The sequence below is a fragment of the Cheilinus undulatus genome, linkage group 20, assembly GCF_018320785.1.
Source record: "Cheilinus undulatus linkage group 20, ASM1832078v1, whole genome shotgun sequence".
Lineage (NCBI taxonomy): Eukaryota > Metazoa > Chordata > Actinopteri > Labriformes > Labridae > Cheilinus > Cheilinus undulatus.
The window spans coordinates 32,079,578-32,102,918 of record NC_054884.1 but is presented as its reverse complement, the minus strand read 5'-3'; the positions used below and the strand labels follow the sequence as shown (position 1 = coordinate 32,102,918).

The following is a 23,341-nucleotide window of genomic DNA, read 5'->3' as shown; positions in this document are numbered from 1 at the left end:
TCATTTAACTCATCTTGACAAAAACTAAACTTACTTTTTTTAGTTTTTGTCATAAAATATCAATTTTTGGATAGCCTTAGTCTAGTCTTTGTCATGGAGAAAGGTAGTTGGCAAACATTTTTAGAAATAGTTTTAGTCGACGAAATTAACACTGCGCAAGAAGAGCTGTTTGGCCACTGTTCACCCTCATAGACAGATGTAATATTCGAAAAGAAGAGACACAGGATATTATGAGTTGAATAACTTTTGAACCATAAGTCCTAGCCATTACATGTTATCCTCCTAGAAGCCCTCCATTTCTAATGATGCTATCCACGCCTTTGTAGCCCTTAGGGTAGCTTATCTGGCAAGCCTGGAACTTGGGTGACTTTCTGGAGTCTTTAAATATGAAATTCACATCAGTAACTCTGATACTAAGTGTCTTTTTATTCATGTTTTTTTATCCATTTTTGATTGTTTCTTCCACTAACTTAGCATTAGCTAGCATGTAGCAATCCCAAATCAGATGTCACATGGACTGTAATGACCATTGGCAGGCTGTTCTGTCGTCTTGTCATGGTTTGCAGAACAGCATATGTGTAAATGCTTTTAAACTGATCAAGAGGGCCTGAGTGACTCAAAAAGGAGAGAAGAAGAGACAGACAGCCTGAGATGTGGCCTTCAGTGTCACTGCAGACAGGAACTGCTTTGAATAATGGCTCATAATCAGACAACAAAATGGACTTTTTTGTAAATGTGTAATTAATTTGAAAAGCTTTTGTCACAGAATGATTATTATTTCCCTTTTTGGTCCCCAAGACCAGAGTTTGTGCAAAGAAGTCTTATTCATTATTGTTTACTGTGTTTGATACATAAAAATCTTTGAGTCTTAATTTTTGTTTATTTTTTTCTTTTGTCTTTACAGTCCCATAACTTTTTTAAAACTTAAGTGACATTACTGCAGCACATACATTCTTACAGTCCGGGTTGTCCTGAAAAAAGTTTGTTTAGAGCGTGACTGTGTACCACAGGGTTGATGTTTTACGATCTTTTTGGAAAATAAGTTGCAACATTGCTAGTGTATTTGTGCAATCTAAAGAGTGGAGGAAGTTGCTTGATCATTTTGATATAAAGAGGCAATAAATTCCACAATAGTTGCTGAATAACACTTATATTTTTAAAGGTGTGGTATCTAAACATGTATTGATATTATTTTATTTTCACTTGTATCATATTGAGAGTTAAATACTGGAATAGTGAGAGCTCTATTGGTGATGTTAGGCTTAGGAAGAAGTGTCGACTTTAAATATTCTGTTCACAAACAGCTACTAAAAGTCCATCTCTGTTATTTTTCAGTCTGATGTGTGAGTTTCCGTCATGGCGGTGGATTCAGTCGTGGTTAACTCAACCCCTCCCCCCTGGCTGTCAGTCGTGGTTGCTCGCTGTAGCATCTGTGCTGGCCCTCTTCCTAGATGTGGCCAGTGAGACGAGTCCTTTCCAAACCATACCAACACAATATTAACATTCTGTGTTCATCAACTTCACACACACACACACACACACACAAAGCTCTAAAGAGTTCTGATTTCCTCTGCCAGAGAGATTTAGTTAGTTTGTTTGGCTGTGTGTTCATTAGTGAGCAGAACATCTCAAATCTTGACAGCAGATTGCACTGAGTTGAGGAAAGTTGCACCATGGGATGAGCAACAGGGGGTGATGAGTTTTCGATGCTGATTGTTTCAAGGAATTCTTTTAAATGAGAAGCAGAGCATTGTGGGATTTTTCCCCAACCTTGCACATGCATCTCAGTATTTCTCCAAGGCTATTGATCTTTTCATTCTTGCTCATGCTCTTGTCATGGCTGTAGGGATGCTGGTATCAGAGGGTTTTACTGAAGTCCACCACTTTGGTCCTGGATTGACTGACAAGAAGCATTTCTATATTGATGTTCCCAGTCTCTGGAGGATGGATCCTATTGACTTTGACAATACTCTGACTTCTCCAGTGATGTTTTCATTTTAAGTACATTTTATGCTTATTTTGGTTCTCCTGTGGACAAAATGTGATAGTTTGTTCCTTTGCTGGTCTTGTCCTGTAACATTTCTTTCTTCTTTCTTCTTTTACATGGCTAAATCATGTCTTGCAGTGAATCTCTATCCTGTAAAATTTGACAGAAAGGATTCAAGGGTCATGTAGCTCATGAGAAGAAATTTGACTTTGTTTTACTGCAAGCTAAAAACTTCTATTAGGAGCTTTTGACCTGAGCTTTTGTTTGGAATTAATTTCCAGTTCCTCCCACTTATTTGGGAACAGTAAGACAAACAAATCTCCTAAAGGTCCTGTTTCTGCAGAAGATCCAGCACTGTATCTGTTTTAGAGGAGATGTTTTCACTGAGTGTCAGCTAGTTGATCAGATGTTGGGGCTCTTTAGTCAGTAATAAATGGTGTCAGTTGCTGAGCATGAACAAAATTTCCACTAAAAGGTTCTGAATTTCTTTGAAATGTTCCTTTCCAAAAATCCACACAAATCCCCTAAAATTTCTTTGACATATTTTTAAATTCCCATACCCCAAAGTATTTTTAAAAAACACACAAATGTAAATGTTTCTGTGAAATATTATCGTATAGCCTTATCATTCCAATTAAAATTCCTGAAACTCCCAAGAAATCTTTAAAATAATTCTAAACAATTACCTCCTGAAAAGTCTCAAAAATTGATTAGAAATAACAGAAAATTTCCCCGAAATGTCCAAGGATCCCTCATTCCCAATCAAATTCCCAAAAATGTACAATTCCCCAAATTTCCATGAAAATACCTAAAAATTTCAAAGCAAAGTGCCCCCAAAATTCTTATAAAATTCTAATAAAAATTTTACCCAAATTCCTTGTAAATTCCTTAAAATATCCAAGAGAATTAAAGGAATTGTGAATTCTTATTTTCCCCAGCCTCAAGTTCTCCCAAAAAATGAAAATGACAGAAAATAACAACAAGCAGATTCCCTGTAATTTATATAAAAATTCTTAAAATGTTCATTCAAAGTCATTTCCCCCCAAAATTCAAATAAAATTCCCCCAAATTATTAACACAATTCCTAAAATGCCTGAAAAATTACTGAACAAGTCCCCAAAATACACAAACAAATTTCACACATTCCTTTGGAACTATCTAACAAAATTCAAAGCAAAATTTCTCCAAAATCCACCAGTGAACCTCTAAAATAATCCCAAAAATTCCACAAAGTCCCTTAAAATGTGCAAACAAATTACCAAAAACATCTTGATGAATTACAAATACATTTCCCAAATTTCCATGGAAATCCTTAGTTTCAAAGCTACCCCCCCCCCCCCCCCCCAAAAAAAATTCCCCCAAATTACTAATGTAATTCCCACATTTCCATTTGAATTCCTGAAAATTCCCAGGCAAGTTCCCCAAACACTCAATCAAATTTCTCAAAAATTCCCAAAATATTCCCAAAAATTCCACAAAATCCAAAACAAATTTACCAAATTATCCAAATACATTCCCTCAGATTTCCATAAAAATTTATTTAAAATGTATGGCAAATTCTGCTAACATTTTAAGCAAATTACTTCATCTGTACAATTTTCAAAAAATTCTTATAGCAGCAATTCTTTCTATGTTGTAGGAAAGCCCAAATGTAAATTCTCATTTGTGCATGCAGAGTCTCAGGAGGTTAATGAGATATTATTCTGTAGGGCCATATAGGGTAAAAAAAAAAAAAAGAAGTTGATTGGTACTTTTACCTTGCTGAATTGATCACTCTCCTGTTGATCACTATCAGCACCCACTACATTAGGTATACTTTTTCAACCCCTTATTAACAAATATATCTAGTGAGCCAGTCATATGGCATTCAGGCATGCAGGCATGGTTGAAATGATGTGCTGGAGTTCAAACTGAGCATCAGAATTAGATAGAAAGATGAATAAAGTGACTTTGAACATCCCATGGCCGTTGGTACCAGACAGGCTGGTCTGAGTATTTCAAAAACTGCTGATCTAGTAGTATTTTCATGCACAATCATCTCGAGGGTTTATAGAGCATGGTGAGAAAAAGACAAAATATCCAGCAAGCAGCAGTTTTCTAGGTCAAGATGCCTTATTGATGTCAGAGATCAGAGATGAATGACCAGACTGGTTGGAGATGATAGAAAGGCAACAATAACTCAAATAAACACTCTTTACAACCGAGGTATGCAGAGGAGCATACCTTGAACTCTGGAGCAGATGAGCTACAGCAGCAGAAGACTGCACTTGGTGCTCCTCCTGTTAGCTATGAACAGGAAACTGAGGCTATAATTCAGCTCACCATTTGAATAGCAGGGCTAGAATTAGGTAAAAACTGCAAGAGAGCCTACAGGACCACAAACCAGCATGGCAAGTGCCTGGTCTGAACCTCAGCCCTGCATTTTGATCAAAGCCAAATGCATTGATGAGTGTCGTGTTTTTGGCTGATTAAATATTTGCATTGATAACAAACTGAAAAGGTGTACCTAATAGAGTGGACAGTGAGTGTATATCAACATCTAAATTCCTCTCAGACACAGCTGAATTGCCGGCCTAATGGCATGCATTAGTGTTTACAGGCGTACGGACTTTGTTAGCATTAAAAGCCTCTTTAATTGTCCTGAAATTGTGTGATTTTTGCAGACGATGACCTTGTGGACGCTGCCGTCTGCTTCTAAAGGTTTTATAAAAAATTTTAACAGCTTAAAGAAGCATGGCTGTATTATGTGGGTACTTAAACAAGAGCCTGCAGCCAAGTAAGAGAAGCATGTAAAAAACTCAATAACTATAAAGCATTATCACCATCAGACCTCTCACCACAGTCCTGCACAGCTGATTTCATTCTTGTTTACCTGTTAGCATTCTGTAAGGCTGAACCAAGATGAGTGACATGATAATATACAAACCTTCTGAACATATGCAACCACTGTCTTTGTATTGTAGTTTGCAGACTGGCTCACATTCAGTTAGGAGCACTTGGTAAGCCTCAGAGAGCAGCCAGCGTGGTAGAAATCTTGCCTTGTGTAGATAAAATGAAGAATTACATGCTCTCTATGGCTTCAGTAACTCCACAACTGTTCTGCCCTATCAAGCTGCACAAAACTCTGACTTTGTCACTATATGGAGAGCAATATACTGTCAGAAAGGATTACTCTGTGTTCTGAAAAATGGGCATTTTGGAGACAATTGGCTTAAAGTTCATGATGGTGTTGATTTCTGCTCATTAAAATGCTGAGAATAGAGCATCCTCACTCCATATCCCTTTATAATACATCTCGATTTTTTTTTTCCAATGAAAAAGACTGCACTGCTGCAATAGTTTGGTCTATTTCTGTCTTCACATAGACTAAGACAAACAGAATAAAGACAGACAAACAGTTCTTCTCTCCACCCATTATACACACAGTCACACACAGGCACATTATCCTGGTATTAGCAGTAACATGAACCTCACTGAGCAGCGGTTAGGAGCTCGTTCTTGTTCTGCTCTTTTTGTTGCTTGAACGTATGTTTGAACTGCTGCTCATGTCTTCCTGCTCACCCCACACTCCCCACCAGCAGTGTGTTTCTGCTGCCGCTCCAGATAGCTTTGGACATGTGCGCTCACCCAGAATTACACTGGTTAACAGTTGTAAAATACAGTAGAGCATACACTTTAAAACCTAAGTCAGCCACATACAGAAATGGACATTTAAGAAACATGCTTGGCAATATTGTTATTATTATTATAACAATAGGAACATTCATGATGAACGCGAGGCAAAAAATTAATTTATTCATAACAGAAACTTTTATCATGTACTACTGTATTTTGTTTTATGTGCATTAAACTGCTGGATGGAAGTCTGATTATGAGGGAAGCACAATATTATCAGAATGGTATCAGTATTGGCTTAGAGAGTTAATGATGTTGAGTTTATGGTAGCCACTGATATAGATTATTTCTCCCAGTCTTTACAACTGATTTATCATCTGTTTATATTGGTGTAATCATTTGTCTTTAGTGGCTTTAGATATCGACCCGTATTGGCTATAATTGTTAGCTGCAAATATCCAACTATGTTGTTTGTTAATATTGGTATTTATTGTTGGTGAATATTGGCTTATAACAGCCATATCTATCAGTATAAATGGCAGTGAATATCATTCTGTCTTAGATGTAAAAATTGGTCTATACTTGTTGAAAGTATCATTCTAAATTGGCTATGAATATCAGTCTAGATAGGCTGTAAATATTGCCCTCAAAAGGCAGTAAATATCAGTCTTTATTGGGTGTGAATATCAGCCTATCAGCTGTAAATAAAAGTCTAAATTGACTGTGAATATTGGTCTGTGGCGGTTGTAAATAACACATTATTTCGGCTTTTTTTATTAATCTATGTTGTCAATAAATATTTGTCTTAATTTGCTGTAAATATTTGATTACATGCCTGCAAATATAAGTTTATTTGGGGGTGTTATTTGGTCTAAATTGACTTTTGGGTCTCTATTAACTGTAAAAATCAATATATATTTGCTGTAAATATCATTCTTTATCAACTGTAAGTGTCCATCTATTTTTTGCTGTAAATATGGGTCTATATTGACTGTAATTTTCTGTCTGTATTTTCTGTAAATATCAGTCTATATTACCTATAAATATCTGTCTGTATTGGCTGTAAATATTTATCTATATTTATCTATTTATCTGTACTGTAAACATCAGTCTATATTGGCTTTAATAACAGTCTATATTGGCTATAAATATCAGTCTATATTGGCTGTAGACGGTAGTCTATATTGGCTGTAGATATTTATCTATATTGGCTATAAATATGAGTCTTTACTGGCTGTAAATATCAGTCTATTTTACTGTAAATATCTTTCTGTATTGGTTATAAATATCAGTCTTTATTGGCCTTAAATATCAGTCTATATTGGCTGTAAATATGTATCTATATTGCATGTAAACAATGGTCTATATTGGCTAAAAATATGAGTCTATGTTGGCTATAAATATCAGTCTATATTGGCTATAAATATGTATCTATATTGCATGTAAACAATGGTCTATATTGGCTAAAAATATGAGTCTATGTTGGCTATAAATATCAGTCTATATTGGCTGTAAATATGTATCTATATTGCATGTAAACAATGGTCTATATTGGCTAAAATATGAGTCTATGTTGGCTATAAATATCAGTCTATATTGGCTGTAAATATAAGTCTATATTGGCTATAAATATGAGTATACTGGCTATAAATATCAGTTTATACTGGCTGTAAATAAAAGTCTATATTGGCAGTAAATACCAGTCTATATTGTTTATAAATAGCGTTCTATGTTGGCTGGGAATATATGTCTATATGCGCTTCAAACAGTGGTCTATGCTGGCTGAAAATTTTTTTCTGTGATTATTAGTCTGTATTAGCTGGAAATATTGTAAAGAAGAAAAGTATTGTCATCTGTATCAACCATCCATTTAACATTTTATTTAAACATCATTGTCACCACTGGCCCTGATTCTTGGAATCAGTCCATTTCTAGAAGATGCACCCAACCATAGCTTCATTGGAACGCTTCCCTTTTAACTGCAGAAATGACTTCTTTATGCCATGACAATAAAAAAGGGCTGAGGTTACAAGGTTTTGATTCAGAAATATATCTTAAATTCTTTGATCAGTTTGGCTTTTCAAATGCACCATAGTAGCTATTTTTGTAAAGCGAGGGCAGTTTTAAGAGTCTGAGGTGAAAATGAATCCCTGATTCCTGCTGAAACATTGTCTAGTTGCACTAATATTTTTAACCTAAGGTAACAAAAAACACCCAACATCCCTGGTATTACTTTATAACATACATACAAGAGGACCAAAGAAAAGCATAAGCATGTTGAAGTAGCAGTTGTGGAGAGCCAAAAGGCGCTCATAAGTCAGTCTGTCTGCTTGGGAACGCCACTGAAAGGATGGTCAGGTTTTGCTTTACATCTTTTCATGTGTGGCATGCGTTCAAGGACTTCTCTGCATTGTGGATTCTTGTGCTTAGTCGACCTGCGACTGCTGCCACATTGTATACACACATGATACTATAAGCTGCTGTGGGTAACAGAGCTTACAATCCCTCTGTGTGCTGTGACCAAGAACCTAGAAAAAGATCGTGTCACAACCACCACCCCCGGCTTTCTCCCTCTCTCTCCCTCTCTCTCTGAATTTCTCTTGTTGAAGAGACTCGTTTGATGTCTCAGACTTTGTGCTTGCGTCAGGCGCGAGAACAGTCCAAAAATGGATCTCATTTGCATTCTTGGTGTGATTATGACACCGGACAAATAGACACAACAAGCTCCATCTTTTCACTCCATCTTGTTTGCTGCCTTTGTGAGTAAAATGAAGGCCTGTATAAAGAAATATGATCTTATTTTGACATTTCCCTGGTTGGTTGAGGTTTTGCCGCCTCATCCTGCCACCTGATTACCCATAATGCTCGTTTACTCATGGTTTAGCTTTATTAAACCCAAGGTAAAGCTCCCTTTAGAAAGGATGTTGTTCATTTTATCAGTGTTGTGCCACAAGTTCATAAGCTCTCTGTCTCCCTCCCTCTCTCTTTCCTGTCCCTGTCACTCCTCTCTTTTCTCGTCTCCTTCCATCTCCCTGTGCGTTTGTGTGTGTTTGTGTGCCTCTGTGTGCGTCCGTGCTGTCCTCCTTTCTCTATATGTGTGTATGCTTTCTGCTCCCAGCCCCTCTGCGGAAAGCAAAGTTTGTGGAGAGCCCTCGCATTCCACAATCAGAGCTTGGCTCCCCTACATACACCTCCACCACTGCCAAGAATCCAGACCTGGACACATACTGCCCGGGTAAGTCTTTAGCCAGCTCATCCCTCATTTCCTCGTTATTTTGCATGTTGGTTCTTGTCTTCAAGAGAAAATTTATGCTTTTGCAAGTTGGAAACATTAGCGTAATTACTGAAAATTCTCCCCTGCTGCCAGCTTTACCTTCATCAACCCCAAATATTTCCAAATGTTAATCAAAATCAAAGTTTTTCCTTTATGAAGGTGGGATGATAGAGAGCTAAAAATAGATCTTTGATAACAAAATGTATAAAATGTAAGGTTAACTTTTCTATAGCAGGACAAAAAGAAACTAAAGCTGGAGGTGGGCTGCCAAAAAGCACATCAGCATTGCACTTCAAATCAAACCAGAATGCATTAATGTCTACTGTCTCTGAGTTTAGAAATATCCCGTCAACTCAGGCTGCTGCTGCAGTGGGACTGTCGTCCTCATCCTTTCCAAGCAGTCACAATAAGAGCTCCTAAATTTTTCTGTAAGTCCCATTAAACCTGCCAAATACATAAGAATTGTATAATCTTAATACATGGTGACAAATAACTGGAGAGTTTACAGTTTTTTTTAGTATAATGTGTGGTGTAGAATGAGAGGATCAACTCAGCACACACTAACAGACTCTGTGCATCAACTACCATTCATTTGAATTTCAATATGAGGGTTCAAGCCTTATGCCATAAGGGAGGAGGCTGGGGTGGAGGAGGTTAAGCTTTGCCAGCAGCAGAAACAGCGGGGTGCATCAGCATTAGTGCAAGCATGGATTAGGAAATTACATCATATTTAAAAACGCTGCTGTGTTGAGAGAAAGACTTGTGATTGGCTGTGGGAAGCGGTAATTAGGATCAGCTGGTTGTATGACTACTGTGTCCTGCATGAACTGATGCTGCACTTCATGAGCCTCACCCTGGCCTCAACTCACAAAACGACAGATCTTGCTCAGTCAAATGTGACTTTAGAGTAAACAAGCTAATGTGGCTATCTGTTAGCTACATGCTAAGCTATTGCAGTTGCCGTTTTAGTGCAGATTCCTCCCTTGTCAGTTCATCTATGGTCTGTTTTACATTACAAGTTGTTAAACACTCAGTTTGTTGCAGCACATCAACAGAGAGTAGTATTGAACATGTTTAATATTTACAGTCTCGAGTCAAAGTGCCTCCGACCATATTGGAGAGGGAGAAATTCCCTTTCAACCCAGCGCACACCACTGGCAAGATAGCCCTAAAAAACATCTGATAAAGGCCTTTACAGGCTTTGGTTTGAAGTGGGCATCAGGTTGACAGTTGGCACTTTTATTGTGTATTGTGTGGCCAGTGTTGAAACCTGTGTTAAATTCAGTAAGATAAAAACTATTTATTTTATTATTTAAAACTAATCATTTATTTACTTGTGAGAAAAAAGTCAGAATTCTAAGAAAGAAGTCAGAATTTTGAGATTAAAGAGGGCACATTAAGCAAAAATCACTTTTTCAGGCTTTTCTAATAAAAAAATATGTGCCCCTGGCCTGTCTACAATCCCCTGAAGTACCAGAAAATTCACCCCCCACCCCACCTTTCAGAAAATGTGTACTAAAACAGACCTTTCCCAGATTCTCCCCTCATGACCTCATCTGGGGAGAGCCCCATCCCCAGGTCTGGTTGGCCCTCCGCTTGGAAGAAAGTACACCCTTCTCTCCCAGGAGAGCCACATTCATGAAGCCACATCCATTTCCAGAGAGTGTGTGGTCAGGGGCAGAGTCAGACAGCTCAGGCACATTTAAATCCACAGAAATTGCTCATTCTGGGTGGGGCTCACATAGAGCGATTTTTAGACATGCAAAAAAAACTATAATGGAGTGTTTTTTCAACAACAGACTTCACAGGCATGTTTTGGGGACCTCTGAGACTAACATACACTTGTCTTAAAAGGGTAAAATATGTGAGCTTTAAAGTCAGAATTCTGACTTTAAACTCAGAATTCTGCCTTTTTTGTTTTGTTTTTTACAAGTAAGAAAAAAATTTTGTCTCATTTTTTTTTCAGTATCCCTAATCCTCTTCTGTACTGTAACACAGTGATGTGTTCACAGTCTGCTCAGTAAAATCACTACTAGGGGAAGGTTAAAAAAATGTCACCATGATGTAGTCAGAGTCACATGAATTAAAGAAATATTAATCAGGGATGCAAGATATTGATTTTTGCCGATATCTGATATGTAATTATTTAAAAAAAAATGATTTAAGCTGATACCAATATTGATACAAATATTTTAATGTTGTTCAAACACACAACTTCAGGCCTAAAAACAGACTTTACAGTGTAAGGAATGATGATAAATGAAGGAAAAAGACTTCAGCTTATGTAGGTCTGTTGGTCTAGCCTAAAACTCTATTACCTTATTTGTTAATATGGCTGATACAGGCAGATTGTATGGCCTTTTGTTTAGATGGGAGGATGATGAGGTGGGATAATACTGTACTGTACTGTATCATCATATCATATAGTATCATATTGTGAAACTATAAAGGGTAAATATGACTTAGATGTGACTAAAACTTGCATTTGCTTCTAAAGACCAAAACTGAGGTGACTGAACTTGCAACCAATTGCAGACACCATAAAATTAAATATCACCTTACAATCCTAAAAATTAAGAATTTCTCTGGTTTTGAAAACTGTTGGAAATATCTGAGGTAATTTAAGAAATCAACTAAAAAATAGTTATAACACAGGAACTGGTAGTCTTTTTGTATTTAAATTGCTATTTCAGTGCAGAAATTATTCATATTGTAGCTTTAGTCAACATGAACTCTGCCTAGTGCCCTCATAGTCCATCCTCATTACCTCCTCCTTCCCTTCTCCTCTAAATCCTCCCTTCACTGCTTTGTCACTCTCCTCTACTCCTTCCCACAGGCGCAGAGCTTGTGCAGGTGCCGCCTGTGTTTTCTGTCAACTTCACAGTCAGGGGTAGCTTGTTAATCCCGTGGACAGTCCAGATTTACCTCAACCCCTCCATCCATCCCCTCTCTTCCTCTCTCCTGGCGTGCATGAGCAGCAGGACAGCAAAGCGGGTCACTTGAGGATAGTGCCCTGCTGAGATTTGGTTCTAGTATATCTGCTTACTCATCTCGCCTCTCCTCTTCCTGTCGCCACTGAGAGGCACAGTGTTTGCTTTCTTTCACATCCTGTTGACTCAACCTCTGCTGGTTTTGTGGACCCTCTCGGAAGATGCTGAAAGTCTCCAGGGTTGGATGAAGATATGAGAGAAATATTGATGAAGGCTTTGGGCTTTTACTGTTTTCAGGGAGTATGGTCGACAGAGTGCTACCAGCCTTCACCGTCTGTCAGCCTCTCCTGCTGAGTATCTGCTCACTGGGAGCTCTAAGTAGGTGATCCATCTCTATAAGCATATTAGAATACCTTGTATTGTCTTCCTTTTTCTCTGTATGAATCTAAGTAGTGTGGAGTACCTGTGGATAGATACCTTAGTCCTTGTACCTGGCTTTCTCTTGAATCTCATGCATGAAAAACTGTCAAACTTGGCTTCATTTTGCATCAATCCTGTGAAATCGGCTGTGGAATAACCTATCAGCTGTGATGATCCGCTAAAAGCTCCTGCAGATGTGACTTGCCAGTGTCTAAATGGAAATTTCTAGCATCATCAAGGCAGGAAAACAGTCTATTACAGACTCAAACTGGAGAGGAAGTAGGAGCTTTCAGGACTCAGAGCCTCCCTGGTGGACAGATGGACATCTTAGCTCTTTATGAGGACTCTCTGGCATGAAGCAGCAGCAGGACCGTGACTTAAACATCTGATCACATGCCAGCACGCTCTTTGGCGCTGACACTGTCTGTCGCCCGGGGGAAGCCAGGTATCAGCTGATTTTTATAGCCTACAAAGAAAATTTGTGGCGTCATAAACATGGTTTGTGAATATTTGTGAGATAGCTTGTAAATTCATCTCCAATCATTCTCCTTGTATAAATCAGATTTACAGCTTTTCTAATGAGGTTACAGGAAGGCAGTCTTACTGTTACTAGGCAGACTATGGGAGGGTGCTGGTGATGGAATCATGGTTTATGAAATTTTCTCTATGGATTTAAGTAATTTCAAAATTTGGCTCTTTTGCTGTCAGAGATGATTTGACTTTAAATTTACCTCTATTTTTATGTTGTTGTTGTTGTTTTTCATGGTAGCCACTTAAGGGCTATGTTGGTGTTGGTGTCTGTGTTTGATTGACAGCAGCTTGCAGGCTGAGCTCCAGCAGGGAACAAGTAAACTCGTGCTGCAGCTTACAAGTGATGGACAGACAGTGTTTGTGTAAGCACTGGGATTAAACAGGCACTACATAAGCATCTAATCGGAGGGAACTTTTGTTTGCTTGTATGTTAACATATTATGTATGATTTGGCATTATAAAGGTTAAACATTTGCAGGGATAAAATTAGATTTTTTTTCTTCCTATTTCTCCAATCTGTGGACTAGTGCAGTGGAAATGTAAATTTATGTTAGCATTCAGTTTATTTATTCATTCATTTATTTATCCATTATAATAGACAGACAAGGGATCAGTGGTTTTATAAATAGAAGTATGGGGAAAAGCACTTGATTATTTAAGTTTAAGACAAAAGAAAACATTGTACAGTTGAAATCTTACATATGATCTATTAAATCAATGACATTTAAGTTACTGTTTCTCCAATAAATACTGGTGCTTGAGCCTATGGCCTAGGAATGAAAGCTTTTGTATTTACAGCATTCAGAACTGGAATTGGGTTTTTTGGCCAGAAATGCTAATGCAACAAGGAAATTGACTCTGGTTAGCTTTGCTCTAAATGTGCAGTGATTAAATGTTAAATACAACATAACTTAAACTGAAAAAAGAATAAAACATTACAATTTGAATATTTACAAGCTGTAGGATTTTTTTCTAGTTTACAGAAGTTTGTGTGCATTGATCGTATGGAGAGATTGATTAGTGCAAATAGGCAAATGAGGTGAGCCATTTTACCACAGTGAGCTTTCTTACAATTTTTTAGTTTTACTTAAGAGATAAATTAGTGCAAATGTGTATAGGAGATAAGGCATTTTACGACAATGAGCTTTACTACAGAATTTGAGTTAGAGTAAATAGATTGATTAGTGCACATGTATATATGAAGTGAGGCATTTTACCACAGTGAACTTTCTTGCACAAGTTAAGTTACAATTATTAGATTATTTAGAGCAAATTTGCATTGCATTTTACCACATTGAGCTTTTTTAAAGTATTGTAGTTGCAGTAAACTACGGAGCCCCAGACATGACATGGTCAAAAAAATGTAAATTGTGGCCACAATATAGCTATAACATGCACACCAAATACTAATTCCTGGCCACAAAGAACCAAATTATGGACATGAAATAAGTATAACGTGCGTGCGAAATACTAATTTTTGGCCACGAAGTAGGTATAATGTGGGCATGAAATACTAATTCATAATATTATCATTCCTGGACAGCTGGGTAAGCAAATCGAGCGCACCTTCCTATTCTGGCATTCAAGTCGTACCTCCGTAGGTAAAGCAACCTGGTCCTCAATATTCTGTTGAAATGCCTCTCGGTAATAATAGTTCCTTGCAATGCTTTAGCCCCTCTACTGCCTCTACCTTAGACCTTAGAGAAGGTGCGCTCGATTTGCTAACCCAGCTGTCCAGGAATAATATTAATATTATTGATTAGTATTTCGTGCACACATCATACCTACTTCGTGGCCACAAATTAGTATATCGTGCGCACGTTATACTGATTTTGAGGCCGTAAATTGGTATTTTGTGGACATGAATCAGTATTTTGTGCGCATATTATAGCTATATTGTAGCCACAACTTAATTTTTTTTTTGACTATGTCATGTCTGGGGCTCCATAGTAAACAGATTAATTAGTGCAAGAGTACAAATGAGGTGAGGCATTGTAACACAGTGAGTCGCTGACCCAGTTTCACCTAAGGGTGTGTCCTCCTGGGCCTCTTCAGGTTTGCCAGCGATCCACTGGATCACAGGACTCAACATCATGCAGCCCTGCCAGTGACTCTCAGGTGACTCAGTAGTGAACGACTCCCAGGTGACCACTCAGATCACTAACATGTGGATGGTCACCAGAGCCTATAAATCCCAAATTTGGCGCCAGTCATTTTTAGAATTGAAGAAGCCTTTGGGAGGAGAGGTGAAACTTCTTCAAGAACCTCAACCAAGTCCAGGTGCCCCCATGACAAAGATTTGGATTGATAAGATACAGTGTATGTGCACAGAGATTTTATGCTCATAAAGACACTTAAAAATATGTACACAGTAATGTGCTAACTAGCTAGAGAGACAAGTTTGTTTTATTTTTGTCCTTTTGTGACAGTGGATAAAGTCAGAAATAGAGATGGGAGAGTAGGGAATGTCATACAGAAAAGGAGCCAGAGATCAGGCACTAAACCTATCCTTTCTTTTCTAGGATGACAGTTACTGTACAAAGGGGTGCAAACCTAACTGCCAGGCCATCAGCACATATATCAAGATTTTATCACATGCTCAAAACCTAAAATGTGTCAGAACATAAATCATTTTGCAACTTCGTCCATAATAACCAGAAAGAGTCAGAGATACCTGAGGGATACATGATGGCCTTGAATCATAAATCTTTATCTGCATATCAGCTACCTCTAAGCCTGACCTGGTGTCCTGAGACACAGTGTGCTTTTATTTATCAACCCTCCAAATGTTTCTGTGCAGATAAGATCAGTGTGGTGCACATTAGGAATGTGAAATTGACTCCTGATGTCTTGATTAGCCTTCCAGATCATGGTGGGTCTACCTGTGCATGCATATCTGTGCTTGTCTTCAAAAAGCTCTTCAATAGGTGCGACTCTACCTTGTTTTCATTTCCTTTAGTTATTTTCAGCTCTTTTGCAAATTGATTTTCACCTTAATTTTTACCTTTAATTACAGCACTGTGAAAAAGTATATTCTTTCTTTCTTATTTTTTGTTTTCTCCCAAATTTTTCAAACTGAAATGTTTCTGATCATCAGCCAAGGATAACCTGAGTAAATATGAAACGCAGTTTTTATATGATGATTTCATTTTTTGATTAACAACATTTTTGGAAAGTTGGGTTCAGTGTCACTAGCCACACCCAGGCCAGATTACTGCTAGACCTGCTGAATCAAGAAATCCCTTAAATAGAACCTGTCTGACATAAGTCTGTCTGACAGAAGTAGGCTAAAAGATCTCAAAAAGCAACACATCATGCTGCCAGCCCATGAGAAACAAAGTCATTGACGTCTATCAGTCTAGAAGGGGTTAAAAAGCCATTTCTAAGGTTTTGGGACTCCAACCAACTACAGTGACAACCATTGTCCACAAATAGGGAAAACTTGGAACCGTAGTGAGCCTTTTCCAGGAGTGGCTGGCCTACCAAAATCACTCCAAGAGGTCATTAAGGACTCATCCAGAAGGGTTTCAAAACAATCCAGATCCACATCTAAAGACCTACAGGCTTCATTTGACTCAGTTAAGGTTAGTGGTCATGATTCAACAATAAGAAAGAGACTGGACAAAAATGGCCTCATGGGAGAGCTCCAAGGCCAGAACCACTGCTGACCAAAAAGCCTCGCCTCACATTTGACAAAAAACACATCTTGAAGATCACCAAGACTTACAGGAAAATATTCCTTGGAGTGCTGAGAGAAAAAAAGGAACTTTTTAGAAGGTGTGCGTCCCGTTACATCTGGAGTTAAACTAACACAACATTTCATGAAAATATCATACCAACAGTCAAACATGGTGGTGGTAGTGTGATGATCTGGGGCTGCTTTGCTGCTATAGGACCTCAACAACTTCCTGTAATTGATGGAACCATGAATTCTGCTCTCTACCAGAAAATCCTGAAATTTCCAACCATCATTTAATGACCTCAAGCTCAAGCTTTGGGTTTAGTGTTCAATGACTGTTTCACATAGGGCCAGGTAGCTCTGGATGGCTTTTTCCCTTAGTAAATGAAATCATCATTTAAAAACAGCTTTTTATATTTACTCTTGTTATTTTTGTTGAATATTGAACAATTTTGATGGTCTGAAACACTTAAGTGTGACAAATATGTAAAAAATAGACATCAGGAAGGGGGCAGATACTTTTTCACACCACTGTATCTGTGCTTGCATTCAAAATGCTCTAAAAAAGTTAGAATCAACCTTGTTATTATTGCCTTTAGTTGTTGTCAGCTTTTATGCAAATTCATGGCCACCTTTGGTTATAAATGTCACCTTGTCTTTAAGTATCCTTTGCTGGGAGTCTTTGTTCTAAAAATATGCATGGCTACCTCTCCAGGTTGTTGACATTGATCGTGTGGAGAGTATCGTCTCTCTGTGGACTTGTCCTGCTGGGGCTGAAGGTAAATAGCCCAGGTATAGGTGAAATAAGAGCCATGTGTTATCTTACCTGCAGGCCGCCTCTATGAATACCCCCCTCCTGTCCCGTCCTGTCCAGTCCCCTGCCTGCAGCACACATGCTTCTCCCTCCGTCTCCTCTCGGCTGCTCTGCGGACGGTCAGAGGGAGAAACAGATGCGCTTGCACAGAAACACATTCCTGGCTGCGCGCTAAGATAGTTGCCATGGTAACCATCTGTCTCCTTCGCAGCTCAGGAATCCAACAGAGAGGATTGTGCGTGTTTGGATGTGTGTGTTTTTTGGCCGTGGAGGATGAATTTTATATTATTTCTTCCTTTTTTTCTTATATACAGATTGTAATTTAAGGTGTCATTGTGCTGCCTGAAGTTCCTCTTTAAGTACTTTGTGTTCTCTGTGCTCTCATGTAGCTCTTAGATAAGTATGTCTTCAGCGATTTAAGTGTGGTTGTCAGGGTTTGTATTTTTAGAACAAAGGTAGAGCTATAAAAAGAATCAATACAACCTGTACATTATGGTAATGTGAAGTGATTCTCTCTTGATAGTAGCTCATTAGCTCCAGTTAAAGATACAGGAAGGTTTAGCGACAGGTTTACTGGATATTCACAGAATACTAAGATGTTATTTTTGCTTCATAAAGATTCTATTTTTCCACATCTGCATGTCTGCCATATGTTTGGCTGTATTGTAGTGTTTTCTGGAGTATAAGAAGTACAAAAAAATGTCTTTGTTCAGCTCAAGGGAGTTTCTGTGGACTCCAGCGTCCAGATTAGAGATTTGGCTCCCACATCAAAGGAAACAAAGACAAACCGCTCACCCCTGCAACAGCTGGCTGCGATAGAGGAGATGTTGTAAGAAGCAACAAAGAAGAGATAAAGGAAGGATGGAAACTTACGAAAACAGTATAAAATGAAACCACAACTCAAAAAATAGAAGTGAGGCTGATGCAGAAATGCAAAAAACCTGAATTCTTTCTGATGACCTGACTCCACTTGTCACAGAGGAATGTCATGATGGGGAAATTATATCTCTGGCCGACTGTCAAATCTTGGATACAGGAGCCATCAGGTCCCTGTAACCAAAGTGCGAGCTGAGTTTACATCCTAGGAACTCCTAGGCCTCCACCAGGGCTGCCCCTTATCTCTGATTGTGTTTGTAATTTTCATGGACTGGACTTGGGGAGGAGGTTTGCAGATCATGTGGTTCTACTGACTTCTTTAGCTAGGGACCTCCAGGGCAGGCTAGCATTACCTAGCATAGTGGTGGCAGCAACATCCTTCCCTGTCGGGACGGTATTGGACAGGTCATGAGCTGTGCCTGGTTTCCTCCAGATGTAATTCTTGGCATTCAGGCCAAAGAGTTCAATCTTTGTTTCATCACACCAGATAATTTTGTTTGTCATGGCCTGAGAGTCTTTCAGGTGCTTTTGTGGCAAACTCCAGGCGGGCTGTCATGTGCTTTTTACTGGAGAGTGGCTCCCGTCTGGCCACTCTACTATGCAGGCCTGATTGGTGGAGTGCTGCAAAAAAGGATAGCTCTGTCAGAGTGACCATCGGGTTCTTGGCCACCTCCTTGACTAAAGTCCTTCTACCCCGATTGCTCAGATTGGCCAGGCAGCCAACTCTAGGAAGGAGGAATAGTCCTAGTGGTGCCAAATTTCTTCCGCTTACAGATGATTGAGGCCAAAGTGCCCAGTGGGACAGTGGGACCTTTTCTGTACCCTTCCCTAGATCTGTGCCTCGTTACAGTCCTGTCTCAGAGGTCTACAGGCAATTCCTTTGGCAACATAGCTTTGTTTATGCTCTGACATGCACTGTCAACTATGGGACATTATATAGACAGGTGAATGTGTTTCCAAATCCTGTCCAATCAACTGAATATACCACAGGTGAACTCCAGTCAAGTTGTACAAACATCTAAAGAAAGATCAGGCGAAACAGAATGCACATGAGCTCAGTTATGAGTGTTATGGCAAAGGCTGCAAATACTTGTGTACACATGTTTTTTGCATATATATATATATATATATATATATATATTTGCAAACATTTCCAACTTTTCCACTTTGTAATTCTTGGTGTAGAATTTTGAGGTAAAAAGTAAATTCAGTCCATTTTGGAATAAGGCTGTGACACAACAAAATGTGGAAAGTTTCTGTTTTCTACTCAGCTGAAGTTACAGATTTTAAAATGTACTCAAAAAGTAGTTACAGTAGTTTGAGTAAATGCAATTGGTCACTTTCCACCCCTGGTATTTAGCTTTGATTTTTTTGCTGCTATGGAATCAAAGCAGATATGGATATTGTTTGATTTTTACCAGTGTCACATCAAAGCATAATATTCTGTTATTGTAGTGACCCCAAACAGGACACAGAGAAACTCTCAGATGCAGAGAGCGACAGATAAAGCCCCTGTTTGATCACGGTCACGCCTGTAACCCCCTCAGGAGCGCTTGACTAATCAGCACTAATGCATTCACCGCTTTACAACCAGTCTGTCAGCTAGGAAGCCATCACTGCCTCCATGTCCTCACATGCTTCAGCTAACTCATACAGAATGCATACATGAGGTGGGCTTAGCTTTTGTTTGCCTGCAGTTTTCTCCCACTGATGGAGTCTTGTCCCTTGTGATATTAGGCGTAAGGAGGAGGAGGAAGAGTAATTCCAGTGACGTACATCTGCTCCATTACTGCATCCGCTCTCAAGGGATGCATGAGGATATAGTGACCTTGGAGGCCCTCGTAAATGTATTCTGCTTTATATAAAGTGAATCCAGCTGCAGTGCTGAGCTGCTACAGTACATCCAGCTCATCAGGCTGCATACATAATTAGCTGCTTTGGACTCTAATACGAGCTGTGATTACCTCATTATTGGTGGCTGCTGTGTTTGTACTCAAACTCTGCTACATGTCATCCCCACATGCTTCAAAGGTTTTTCCCTCCCTCCCTTTAGAAGGAAGGTGCCTGTCTTGCTTACTCGCTCCGAGAGACTTGGAGTCAATCTAATGAGGATCTTGACAGCACCCCGCCTGTCCGCTCCATGAAGGAGTAGTAGCAGAAAGAGCTTTAGATTGCCTGTCTGTCTATATGTCTTTGAACAGACGAGTGAGAGAGAGGCCACAGGCTTTAGACAGGCTGTCTGTCTACAGAAAGGTGCTGCGGCGGCTGGGACTGTCTAATGGTCGTCAAGTCAAGACTTAGCACAGCTACCTGCCAGTCTGGTCCGACCTGCCCGGCAGGAAAAGGAGTGGGGGGAGAGGGAAGAAACTGGCCCTGCTGCTAGATGCTGTTTATTTAAACACCAGCTATCTCATGCTGTTGACTTCAGTGTCATTAATGTCCGGGCCAGTTCACAGCCTTGTATGTCCAGGAAGAGCTGCTTTTATTCAACTGCTAGTTTGTCATTTTTGTAGGATGAGTTATTAGCAAAAGCTCCCAGAGTGGTACAGGTGGTGAAGTGCTAATTTAGTCTGGATTCAAATGTTTGTAGTTTTAATCACAGTTTAGTCATTTTAACCTTTATAGTTTTAGTTGATGAAAATTTAAAAACATTTTAGTCCAGTTTTACACTTTTGTCTTTACTTTTAGTCACATTTATTGTCTTTGAACTCATTAAATGGTGACTTTAATATACATTTCAAATAAATTATTAATGCACCATCAATAGTTTGATAGTATGAAAATACACTGGTGAAGATATTGGCAAACCTTGTATACACGGTGGACAAATATCATGGATTTTGAATATTAAGGAGTCAGCACTGACATTTAAGATTAGTTTAAGTCTTTATTATTTTAGCACCAAAGATCTATGTTTAGCTAGTCTTAGTTTCATCTCATAAAATTGAGGTAGCTGACAAATACTTTTAAGTCAAAGTTTTAGTCCACAAAAGGAACTCAAAGAGCATTTTGAACCATTTTGACTGTAGTTATGATTAGAGGAGCATCTGGTGATTGGTGATCACCATCAAATCAGTTTTTTATTTAATGGCATCCTTGTTGAAAACTACTGGTCTGCCAATGGAACGGCGGTACTCAACTGGTATGTCAAGACCTAAAAGTGGGTCACAAAGCTGTTTTTAGTGAGCTGCAAAAGTATGCCTGGAAAAAACTGGCATAAAGTCCATAATGATACTAGGCAGATGTTTATGTTGTTTTCTCTTCACTGCCATTATTTTTGCTAATGCTAGCATTACCGTGATCATTGCTTCATGTTTAGCATTAAACTTACATTTATAATCATTACTAAAACAGTTTAATTGAATCCAAGAGGAATACAACTTCACTGCTTTAATAAATTAATGCTGGTCTTCTTATAATAGGGTATGCCCTGTATTATAATATTTATGATTAATGCTGGTCTATTATAATAGGCCACATCAGAGAGTATTGTCTAGACCTGCCCTCTTTATAAAGTGTCTAGAGAAAACTTTAGTAAAGTCTGTATGTTTTGTTTACATTCAATTGAGCTTTATTTTGAAATTTTTTATTTAGTTATAGTTATGATCATAGCACCCTTTGGTCCTATAATTCATTGTAAGCGATGATTACCACGAGTATTTGCAAAGAGTATGGAAGGGAGCCCTCCATGCCATTTTAGCTGATTAGATCAAAGAAATACATTTTCATTAGGGGTCGACCAATTATCAGCCTGACGGATTATTAAGGCTAATATTTGGCATTTGTATCTGTATGTTGATTATCTGTATGTGCATTTTATTGAAGCACATTTATTTTCACCTTTTGCTTTATTTTCACTCTCCACAAACGTCCTGTATACAACACAATCTGATTAGCTAGATGTCACATAAGTACTAGCCAATCAGCACTTAACCCTTGGAACTTAATGCAGTGAGCCTATAGCGTCACTTCCTGTTGTCCTGCAACTATTGTGAGTTTTGTGCCATTTCTCATGCTGATAGCAGTATGGCTAAGTTGTTTTTCCTTCATTTTTTTTATCATGCAATTTCACATTTGCCACATTAAGTACATTTTGTATGTCATTATAAATGCATATCAGTTCCAAATCAGTTATCGGTCTTGCAAACTACTTATTATTTGTAGCAGCCTTGAAAAAACAACCGTGGTCAACCCTTAATATTTACTATTAAAACACTTTTTAAAATGGGTTAATGTCGGGGCCAATTCACAGCAATTCATCCAGTAAGAGCTGCTTTTGTTTAGCCACCAGTGTCGTATTCGTAGGGTAATTAACAAAAGCCTGGGTGGTGAACGTAGTGGAGCTGAAACTGATATAGTCAACATCTTCAGGGCATTAAATAGCCATGTGTGATCGAAAAACTCGATACCACTAGTGAGAGTTTGTTATGGATGAAGAGTAACCAGGCAACACGGTGAAAAGATGAGGTCATTAAGGGATTGTTTTGGGTCCTGTTGATACTGAAATCAAACAGCTCTACGAGTGTGAGTTTCTTTTTGTGTATCTGTGTGTGTTTGTGTGGTTTTTGATCATCTGATCATCACGCAGCCCCACCACCCCTGGTGTTTTCTTTTCTCCCTTTAGAGCTCGGAGTCTCTGTAAACAGGATAGAGAGGTGGATACACACCCATCTCTCTCTCTCTCTCTCTCTCTCTCTCTCTCTCTGTCTGTGACACACAGTCGCTCACACACAGGTAAAGGGCGTATCTCATTACGTCACACGAGCTGCGGCGATGATGAGCAGTGCGTGAGTGAGGAAGGAAGGAGTGTGGAAGGCTTTTATCAGTGAGCGTGGAGAGGGGGTTTGGTAAACACTTTAAAGGATTGTTGTACTTCTCGTGGCTGAGAGGATTTTGAAGTTTATGTAAGAAGACACCTCAACAAAGACGGCGGACTGTGGAGGAATGTGCCGGTAATGCACAGCTCTGAGCTGCTGGAAGACTCCGGTAGGGTGCTTCAAGTCCTGAGCACAGGTGTTGCTGTATCCGGGTGTGTTTTCTCTGCTGTGGTTTATGCAAAGCCAGAGTGTAGATAAACTGATATACTGATATTCTTTCCAGGTATAAAGGAGGTGGATAAACAGCTGTAATAGGGCTGGACAATGTTGTGGTTTTAAAATGTTTTCTATCTTTGAACAAGCTAAAGAGTAAAACAGCTTTGTTAATAATGGTACCT

General features: G+C 38.8%; 1 protein-coding gene across 6 annotated transcripts in view; it reads left to right on the top strand.

The window, feature by feature from the left end:
* Positions 1–23,341, top strand: part of tanc2b (tetratricopeptide repeat, ankyrin repeat and coiled-coil containing 2b) — a 312,489-nt gene that overhangs the window by 191,116 nt on the left and 98,032 nt on the right. For 5 of the 6 annotated variants that reach the window (XM_041815329.1, XM_041815328.1, XM_041815327.1 and 2 more), the window contains one exon: positions 8,721–8,837. The exons of the other annotated variant lie outside the window; for it this stretch is intronic. In XM_041815329.1, coding sequence (XP_041671263.1) covers positions 8,721–8,837 — 117 coding nt within the window. The remainder of the gene's footprint in view (positions 1–8,720; positions 8,838–23,341) is intronic. 6 annotated transcript variants of the gene reach the window in all.